Source organism: Neolamprologus brichardi, chromosome 23 (genome assembly GCF_056152115.1).
Source record: "Neolamprologus brichardi isolate AB-2024 chromosome 23, ASM5615211v1, whole genome shotgun sequence".
Lineage (NCBI taxonomy): Eukaryota > Metazoa > Chordata > Actinopteri > Cichliformes > Cichlidae > Neolamprologus > Neolamprologus brichardi.
Window position 1 is genome coordinate 26,427,474 of NC_142125.1, and position 10,141 is coordinate 26,437,614.

A 10,141-nucleotide genomic window follows, 5' to 3' on the forward strand; every position below is an offset into this window, starting at 1 on the left:
ATTTGTTTTCCATGTAACAAGTCCTCATACCCTTGGGTGTACACAAAGACAATGCTTATTACCCCTCTTTCCTGAGTTTGATAGTATACCCAATGAATACTGGGAATCAGTGACTATGTGGGAAGTCCTGAAGTATTATCGCTTGGCTTGGAACTTTTGGGATTCAACCAGATACAAATGCAGCCAAACAGCACTACAAATCTTTATGAAACCACTCAAGATAATTAAAGTCTGTTTTAAATATACAGATGTATAATAGTCTTCGTCTGAGTCATGGTCTCCATAATCATCTATCCAATTTAGTAAATTACATCCACAACCATGTGATTGCCATATTTTTGATGTAATTCAGCAACAGATTACCTAAATACAGTTGTGTACACATCAATTCTCATTTTCAATATGTTGTTATAAAGAAGGCATGGGATGTGATGATAAACCTATTTTACTAACCCTGTTTTTTGATTAAATCCACAGAGACACGTGGCTGGTGATGCCTCAGAAGCTGCCTTGCTAAAGTGTATTGAGCTGTGCTGTGGATCTGTTAGTGAAATGAGAGAAAAATACTTCAAAATTGCTGAGATCCCCTTCAATTCCACAAACAAATACCAGGTAAACCATCCACACAGTGTGATAAAGACCTTAAATGTTTAGATTAAAAAAAAAAGCACATCTATAGACAAAACACATACTATAAAGTTGCAGAAAGCCTTGTTTCAAAGTCTTAACTTTAGAATTAAGGCAATCCCATCTTGAACCGCCCTCTTGATTTCCTTAAACTTGATTTGATCTGGGGGGATGCTGCACACTAATATAGTGCTAAGCTGTCAGTCTCAGGCTAGTTACCCTTTGCACTTTATTATCTATTTAACTATAAATGAGGGCTTGATTTACAAAAGAAATATCACATTGAATTAAATAACACTTAAACTAGAGATTTGGATGATAAACTATTGAGTATTTACTAGGGCTGTCGCGTTAGTGTGGGTAGCTCGATTAACGTGTTAGCGCCGTGTTAATGCGGTTTTGCCGTTAACGTCATTTTATGCAATTAATGCTGACAGCCCTAGTATTTACTGAAGTTATAAATCGGAACAAAATGACTGTAATATCCTTATACATTTCTGCAATCATACTACTTGTTTCAACCAGGGGAGTCGCCCCTGCTGGTGAGAGTACATTGCATGAACTTACTTTTCAGGGCCCTAAGCCATGTCTATATTTTACATATATTTTATTCCAGTCTAATTTTAACAACAGCATTTTTAGCAATAAAACTTGCCTTACCTGAATCTATTAAATGTTTTTGATTAATCTAGTAAAAGGTCTTATCAAACGGTTTAGAGTAAAATTATATTTTAATTTTGCTTCATGTAAATCACTTAAACCTGAATTTAAATCCAGCCTCTCTGCTGCCCCACAGCTCTCCATCCATAAAAACACCACTCCTGGGGAAACCAAGCATCTGCTGGTGATGAAAGGAGCTCCAGAGAGGATTTTGGATCGCTGTTCCTCCATTTTACTTCAGGGCAAAGAGCAGGCTCTGGATGATGAGATGAAAGACTCTTTCAATAACGCCTATGTTGAGTTGGGAGGTCTTGGAGAGAGAGTACTGGGTACAGCTGGCCTCCTTCGCTATCTGTATATTCAATTTTAGCTAGCAAAGGGGAATCTTTCAAGTATTTTCTTTGTATCTTATTCAGGTTTCTGCCACTGTCACCTCCCTGATGACCAGTTCCCAGAGGGATTTGCTTTTGATACTGATGAAGTGAACTTCCCCACTGAGAACCTGTGCTTCGTCGGACTCATGGCCATGATCGACCCTCCTCGTGCTGCTGTGCCTGATGCTGTTGGTAAATGCAGGAGTGCTGGAATCAAGGTATGATAACTTTTTGGATGACCAGATGTTTGTTTTTTTGTTTGCACAAAGTACTCCAATTTTTTCTCTTCTTTCTCAGGTCATCATGGTCACAGGTGACCATCCAATTACAGCCAAGGCTATTGCTAAAGGTGTGGGTATCATCTCAGAAGGCAATGAGACTGTTGAAGACATTGCTGCCCGCTTAAATATTCCAGTTTCAGAGGTCAACCCTAGGTTAGTTCTCTTTCAAAGATTTAGTGAAGTAGCTTTGACAGTTTCTTGACCACAAGTGAGAACTGTTCAAAATGTTTCTCTCTTTAATGATACAGCTTTAAAGTTTGCTTGAGATTGCAAAACCTGCTAAATTAAATTAACTCTGTCTTTCAGAGGTCCTGACTGCTACACAGCCAAAAAGGCTTTTACCATTAATTTCCTTCTATTAAATCTTGGAGTGATGCTTAGCTGGTGGCTTTGCTTTTTATTCATCAACAAGTTATAGTGTGTGTGTGTGTTCACGTTAAAGCACGCTAAAATTACTATCCTCCTCAGCGCTTTTGCAGGGTTAGGATTGTTAGGCTCTTTTAAACTCATATAAAACCTCTGTTTACAAAATATGACATAACATTCTGTTGGATTAAATAAATGCTAAAAACAAAAGGTTGGGATTCACTGTCTGCACTGAGGATCGAACATTTTATTAGGTAACAGTGTTATTGAACACTTTTTTGCTGACAGTACCAAAGTTCACATAATTTACTTTTTGAAATGTCCTGATGTAATCTCCTGATGATACCCTACTGTTGTACTAATGCTGTTGTAATTTCTTCAGGGATGCTAAGGCCTGCGTTGTCCATGGTGGTGAACTTAAAGACATGACCTCAGAGCACCTTGATGATTTACTGAAGCACCACACTGAAATTGTATTTGCCAGGACCTCCCCTCAACAGAAACTGATCATTGTGGAAGGATGCCAGAGACAGGTGAGCATCAGGGGGGATTCTCACAGACACAGTTTGACAAATGTTTTGTTTGGAACTTGTAAAAACATGTTCTTCCTTGTCCAGGGAGCCATTGTGGCCGTGACAGGTGATGGCGTGAACGACTCTCCAGCTCTGAAGAAAGCTGACATCGGTGTTGCCATGGGCATCGCTGGATCTGATGTCTCCAAGCAGGCTGCTGACATGATCCTGCTGGACGATAACTTTGCCTCCATTGTCACTGGAGTGGAAGAAGGTAAGATCTATATCAACACCTACACCTGCAGAAATCTGGAAATACAAAATACAAAGCAATACTGAAACGTCTAAATTACTTTGTTCAGGCCGTCTGATCTTTGACAACTTGAAGAAGTCCATCGCCTACACTCTGACCAGTAACATCCCCGAGATCTCACCCTTCCTCCTCTTCATCATCGCCAACATCCCTCTGCCCCTGGGAACCGTCACCATCCTCTGTATTGATCTGGGAACTGACATGGTGAGCTGTTTGGCTCTTCATCCTGTTCTATAGAGAGGTTCAAATGAACTCAAATTTGGGTGGAAAGTTCATGTATTTATTTATTCACTTGTGGTTTTGCAGGTCCCTGCCATCTCCCTGGCTTATGAGAAGGCTGAGAGCGACATCATGAAGAGACAGCCCAGAAACCCCAAAACAGACAAGCTAGTGAATGAAAGGCTCATCAGTATATCCTATGGACAGATTGGTAAGACATTATTTATTTATTCAGCTTTAACTATACTGTATCCATATTTTTGTGGCAGTATTTGAGAATTCTGCACCTTCAATATGACATATAATTTTCCAAAAACCCTCAAAAAGTTAATTCTAACTCTTCTGCCCATTTGTGCATTATTTATATCCATCAGTTGCATTTGAATGGTCTATTTAAAATGTCTGCAATTATGAAAGGCGAGCTATTGATAGATGGGAATTGCCACACACCCCACGTTCCGATATTATCACAGTACTTTACTCACAATACAACATAATTTTTTTTACATGTTGCTGTATTCTAAGTATTGTGATTACCATTTCTAAACAGTAAATTGCACTACACAGAAAACAACAGAAAAAATGAGATTGTCAAACATAACAACAATATCACTAAAACCTGCCACAAGTGTAGCCATAAAACAGATTCAATGTGCAATCAGTCTGAGATTGAATGGGGACAAGTTGGCAATTAAATCTAATCTGTTTCTGATGAGACCACAATTAACCGTGATACATCACTTAAAAATACTCTAAAGAACACACGGCAGACCTGATGATATTCTTATACTTTCAGCATCTTTATTCAGCTGCTTTACACATACACAGTTGCTGTACACTCACAATGGGCTGCATTTCTGCAGCTGTCAACCACACACATCCACAACAACAACAACTACAAGATTAAACAGTCACAGACTTTTAAGCTGACGAAGCGTGATTGCAGTTGCCACGCAGGTTCATCCATCTCACCTGGAGAGGCATTGCAGACCACGCCCCACTACAAATACATATCTCTTGCTGCAGTTATTTGCAAACCTTCAACAATCCCACTGAGAGTGACAGCAGTCAGCCCAAGTCAGACTGAACTACTGGTTTCAGAAAGGTTGCCTCCTATCAGCTGACCTGTGCAGTCACCTTATGATCAAAAGTAGTCGTGGACCTTCAAGCTCTGGGAAACCATTTAGACACCAAAAACTACAGAATGTAAAAAGAAAAATCAATACAATCTGCATTTCCTGAAGTTCCCTGTTGTTTTTCTCCTGTTAGGTATGATGCAGGCCACAGCTGGCTTCTTCACATATTTTGTCATCCTGGCTGAAAACGGTTTCCTCCCCACGGACCTGATAGGACTCAGAGTGCTGTGGGATGACAAATATCTAAATGACCTGGAAGACAGCTATGGACAGGAATGGGTCAGTCACAGTAATTCTACTACATGTACTCTGAACTGGGAGAATTATTCAGCTTTATTGTGTTGTTCACTTGAGTTTCAGTGCTCGAAAAGGCTTTCTAAGCTTATCATTTTGTTTTTTGTGCACTAGACATATGAGCGCAGAAAGATTGTAGAGTTCACCTGCCACACAGCTTTCTTCACAAGCATTGTAATCGTCCAGTGGGCTGATCTAATCATCTGTAAGACCAGGAGGAACTCCATTTTGAAGCAAGGAATGACGTACGTATATGTGGAGACACAAGAGATCTCAGGGCGGGACTTACATCAAAACTAAGAGCACCTTTAAAGTTTAATGACCTCCCACGTTGTGATGCTTGATTTTAGAACATCTAAGAATATTCACCAGTGTTTTGGTGATTCTGACTTTTTTGCCCCGCAGGAACCGCATCCTTATCTTTGGGCTCGTTGAGGAGACGGCTCTGGCTGCCTTTCTGTCATACTGCCCGGGCATGGATGTTGCCCTAAGAATGTACCCTATGAAGTGAGTCAAGCACACAGACAAACTTGTGCTCTTCTTAATCATCCAGTAATACCAGGAAAACACCCTCAGAATTCAATAATTATTCATAAAGCACACTTTTGCTCTTCCACGGTTATTCTTGTGGCCATCTTCTTTGTCACCTTTATTCATGCAATGACATTCATGAACACAAGACAATCCCCTGGTAAAGTGTTGATCTTGTTGTGTTTAATTCGGTGGTGTCATCTTGCTTTACCTTCTTGTTGAAAATAAGACGGCTATTATCTAGTGTCACTGGTAATTTCCTCTTCAGAGGCAGAGCGAAGCACAAGAGCTGTTATTACTAATGAGTTTCTTTGCCCAAAAGAGAACAATAGAAAGCATTGAGGACACTTTAGGCTCATTAGTTGAAAAGTTTGCATGCTACTGTCCTTTGCCATCTTTTCAATATTAACCTTTTTCTTGCATTTCTATCCCTTTTTTTCCCTAACTTACCCACTCCCCTGTTTCTTTGGGTGTCTTCTGGTGTTTAAATAATCACAGTTTCTTATTCTCTGTGTTGTTGTCCCTATTTCTGATTATTTTACTCTCTTTTATTTTTTTAATTTCTTTGTTTACCTGTGGATATATTCAGATGTAGACAGCTGCACTAGATCTAGGACACTGAAATAAGCACAAAAACATAACAAACAGATCCCAGAGTTTTGTGGGCTGGTTTTCAGGGCTTTGCATTAGTGGTCTTTCAGTAACCTCGTTAGAGTCGCCAGAGAGCAGTCTCAAAGAGATGAACGCATCAGCAGGATATGTCCTCGACCTAGAGTCCTCAGATTTCTCTGCCTCGTTTTGCTTTAACAGCTTCTGAATTCATTCTAATAGCCGGTTCTCTGCAGCCTAATGCTCACTCCAAAAGCTTTTCATGTGCCTTTATTGAACCTGACAGAAAAAAGACGAGTGTGTTTGTGTTTTGTTTTGCTTTTTTTGCCATGTAACTCAACCTGACTGTCCATCCATACCTTTAGGCCATTGTGGTGGTTCTGTGCCTTCCCTTACTCCCTCGTCATCTTCCTTTATGATGAAGTCAGAAGATATATCCTCAGACGAAACCCAGGAGGTAAGAGCTTCACTAACTCTGTTATATTTCTGAGGCACCCAGGACCCCCGTTTTGTCTCTGCATTTTAATCTGAATGCAGTAGCGTGCAACTCCTTTTTACCCAAATGAGAAATCAGAAGCACAAAATGTGCTGTTTTGCATTAAAATCTATTGTACATCCAAATTTGAAGAGCAATAATCAAGTGCTTTGACGAGCCTGCTACTTAAAGGAATATTTCACTGCAAAATCTAACTTGGGCCTGTAGTGCCCAGATTTGGTGATACAGTATAGGCTGTGGAAATGTCTCCATTCTCTTAAATGTCATGAAACTAAATAACATTTTCCTTGTAGTGCCAGTGGCACCTATGTATCCTTCCTGTAATCAGGGCCTGGTTGCTCAAAAACTCTACAAACCTTGTTTTGCACAGTTTCATGTGGGAACTATTTTCATACTACTGAACCACATCCACTGAAACAAAGGAGCCCATCAGCTGGCTGGCATTAAAGCTCAGCTGTTGGTTGGGTGGAAGGGGGTGGGAACCATTTATGTTTACGTCCTCTCAAGCTGCTGCAGTTAAAAGCCCCTCCGTGATCAGTAGATGTACTCTTTCTCCCGCACATGTAGCAGATTTCAAATGGTCGACTGCGTTGTGACAACAGACACAGACTGGCTGGAAACTGGATTTATTTCTAAAAGACAAAGTGCAGCAGCAAAATCAGTGTCACACAGCAATAGCAGGCCTCGCCTCATTCCAGTGTGGAATCCATGCCGCTCTGCTTACAATATATAAAAGAAAATACAATCTATCAAAACAACAGCCACTTTAAAATCAAATGCTATAGTGGGGTAAAACAGAGACAAATATGAAGCCACTAATAATAACTTGTAATATTTAAATCCCCACTAAGATGGATCAATCACACAATACATATTCAAACAACTTTAACTTTTCCCAACATGGCTGAAAATACTATTCAGTGTGCAGCCTCAGGTCATGAACTCATTATACACATAAAACAAAACCTATACATTTACACATACCTAAAAGAAAAAGTGCAGCAGCAAAATCAGTGTCACACAGCAATAGCAGGCCTCTCCTCATTCCTGTGTAGCACAAGTAAGCAACACATAAACGGATGGTGTAACAGATAAAACGCAGTTCCAATTACTATTTTCCTCGTTCAAAGCAATCAAAAACACTTTGGGAGCTTTTAGCCAAAAGAACTAATACTTAGCAACGACAAATACACCAAATTTAAACGTATAATTTAGTACAGGGAGAGGAGCTGCAGAAAGTGTGCCTCACCAGTGTGGAATCCATGCCGCTCTGGCTGGGAAACCCCACACATGCAACATGTTTACTAGTGGCGTCACACTGATTAATGCCCCACTTCAACAGTGACACGTGGAACCTTAGTTTTACAAAAATTTAATTTACACAATAATAAAAAAAAAATAAACTATATACAATACAGTTTTGAGAATGTTCACACTCAGTATATTATATCTCAGCTACACACAGTCATACAGTTGATGGGAATTGTTCCTGCATTAAATTGCCCACATCAAGGATTTTTAAGGATTTTTATTATGATACTCTGACCAGAACAAAGTTGGTGGAATTAATAACAGGTAATAGTTACATTATATTTAAGCAAGGCACACATCTGTGAAGCTGATGTTTCCAAAAGTGGCCGTTCACACCAAAGCAACACGGCTGGATAAATGGGACAACAGTGCATTAAAATATGTGTGTTTCATTTTCCAGATTTTTATTTCATTTAATTTACTCTGTTTAATTTATTATTATTTACTATATGCCAAATCCCATACAATGTTGCTGGCATTTCCACCAGAAATACTTGGATTTTTTTAGGATGTCCAACTAGTTAACATTTAGACTAACATGACTGTCCTAACATGTCTCGTTAGGACAGTTTTACTCAATTGCATTTACATGAAACTCCACTCATAGCTTTTGAGCTACAGGGTCATTTCAGTGTCTTGTGATCCTTTTAGTCATTTCATCCCAGGCTGATTATTTATGGCCTCACTGATGATGTCATCTCATCAGCATCTGTGAGACCAAAATGACACAGCCTCTCCCGCCCCTGCAGGATACATCTTCTAATAGCATTGCCACCAAAGCCATGATGGCATTTGGCCAAAGTTCAGCAACATATATCTTCAAAGCCCCGCCCCCCCCCTTCCACAAGTCGAGTCTCTTTTCTTTTGATTGCTGCCAACAAACTTAACAGATTGAGTGCAAGCTTGTTGAAACCATGGCTTTTGTTTTTTCAACGCACCAGTTTGTCAACCCTGGTGCATGTGAGGCGAGATGTGACAAAAGCGATGTTCCTAATTGCGTCTCGTTTGGTTTCTAGGTTGGGTGGAGCTAGAGACATACTACTGAGCCAGCGCCATACGTGGGACACAGGAGTGTTTCATATGCTACACCTATGTTTGAGATGTTAGACCACTAACACCACAAGTCATAGTCAGATTATGTTGATGTATGTGTGGCGCTTTCAATAAAACATAAATACTGTGCACTGACGCTGCTTGCATAGTGGTTAATTTTCTCCAGGCTTTCCTTGTTGGTAAACGTGGGATTATCTCATCATTTAGGGTCATTTTAGCCTGTTTTCTGTTGTTTCTAACAGTCTGACAACAAGTCAAGAGATCACTTTGTCTGCTCAAGGGCACAGAGTATTTCTTGGCCACCATGTTACCTAATCATTTATTACAAGCCCTTATGTTCATTTCTGAGATTTTCCATGTGTCCCCCACCCGCCCCCACGCCCCCCTAGTGTTTTGCAAGCTCCCTCCCACTCCGTTGCTAACCCCCCACCCTGCAATAGTTGAGTGACTACAAACAGTCGTAAGTTTACTACAAACACATCCAACAACCCCCACCAGTCAGCCATCAAGGACAGCCCTTAATCCTCACAGCTAAAGTTTCAGTTGCGTTAACGGCACGTGTCGGTTCCATAAGGGACATTGGGGGTCACAGGTGTCCTTCAGTTCCACCGTGGCTCTGTGAGCGCTAGTGCTGAAAACTTTTGGGCAGTGCATTTGCTTCACAGGGACTGTCATTCAGTTAAGAAGTCAGCAGTCAGTGGTCGCTCTGTTCAAGGGCACGGAGTATTGCAGGCACATTATGTTGCTTAATCATTCATTGAAACCTTGTCAGTTAAAACTTTATGGCTTTACTTTAGACTTTGCTAACCTCAGGAATGCTGAGGTGGGGATTCCAGTAGCAGCTGCAAACCCTTTGGATCCTGTTAAGTGTATCGACCACACCAATTAAATTCACTTTTCCATTCAACTTTGGCCAAGTTTGCAAGAGATAGCTAAAAATTTTAATCTCAAAACACTTTCAAATTAGATTCTTTTTCAGAGGGGGAGGGGGGGGCGTTGCTTTGAGCTTCAGGCTCAGTGGTTTACTCCCTTTGCATTCCACATGCTATCGTCGTTTTGAGTAGCAGTTTTGTTCTCCCTCTATCTCCCGCGCCCTCGCAAGATAAAAGTCAGTCAGTTTTAATCAGCTTCTCACTTTTTTTTTCTTTTTTTGGTACTTTACTTTTGGTCTTTGTTATTCAAGCTTTGGGCAATCAGTCACCTTCAAAGCTGTACTTTGACCTTTGGAGCTGTTGCTTTATCTCTGTGTCTCTCACTATCTTGCCTTTCACTGTGTGAGGTAAGCACACACAACCTGAGACAATGCCCTCGCACGAATAACACTGCAGATGAAATTAATCAAAAACAGAAGCCGAAAAA

General features: G+C 40.4%; 1 protein-coding gene across 2 annotated transcripts in view; it reads left to right on the top strand.

The window, feature by feature from the left end:
• Nucleotides 1-8,903, top strand: part of LOC102775627 (sodium/potassium-transporting ATPase subunit alpha-1-like) — a 61,537-nt gene extending 52,634 nt beyond the window's left edge. For both annotated transcript variants that reach the window (XM_087835873.1, XM_006792814.3), the window contains 13 exons: nucleotides 478-612; nucleotides 1,424-1,616; nucleotides 1,704-1,879; nucleotides 1,959-2,095; nucleotides 2,691-2,841; nucleotides 2,926-3,094; nucleotides 3,183-3,337; nucleotides 3,440-3,563; nucleotides 4,622-4,767; nucleotides 4,897-5,027; nucleotides 5,188-5,289; nucleotides 6,288-6,379; nucleotides 8,746-8,903. In XM_087835873.1, coding sequence (XP_087691999.1) covers nucleotides 478-612; nucleotides 1,424-1,616; nucleotides 1,704-1,879; nucleotides 1,959-2,095; nucleotides 2,691-2,841; nucleotides 2,926-3,094; nucleotides 3,183-3,337; nucleotides 3,440-3,563; nucleotides 4,622-4,767; nucleotides 4,897-5,027; nucleotides 5,188-5,289; nucleotides 6,288-6,379; nucleotides 8,746-8,774 — 1,740 coding nt within the window. In that variant the 3' untranslated portion in view covers nucleotides 8,775-8,903. The remainder of the gene's footprint in view (nucleotides 1-477; nucleotides 613-1,423; nucleotides 1,617-1,703; nucleotides 1,880-1,958; nucleotides 2,096-2,690; nucleotides 2,842-2,925; nucleotides 3,095-3,182; nucleotides 3,338-3,439; nucleotides 3,564-4,621; nucleotides 4,768-4,896; nucleotides 5,028-5,187; nucleotides 5,290-6,287; nucleotides 6,380-8,745) is intronic.
• The last annotated feature ends 1,238 nt before the right edge of the window (nucleotides 8,904-10,141 follow it).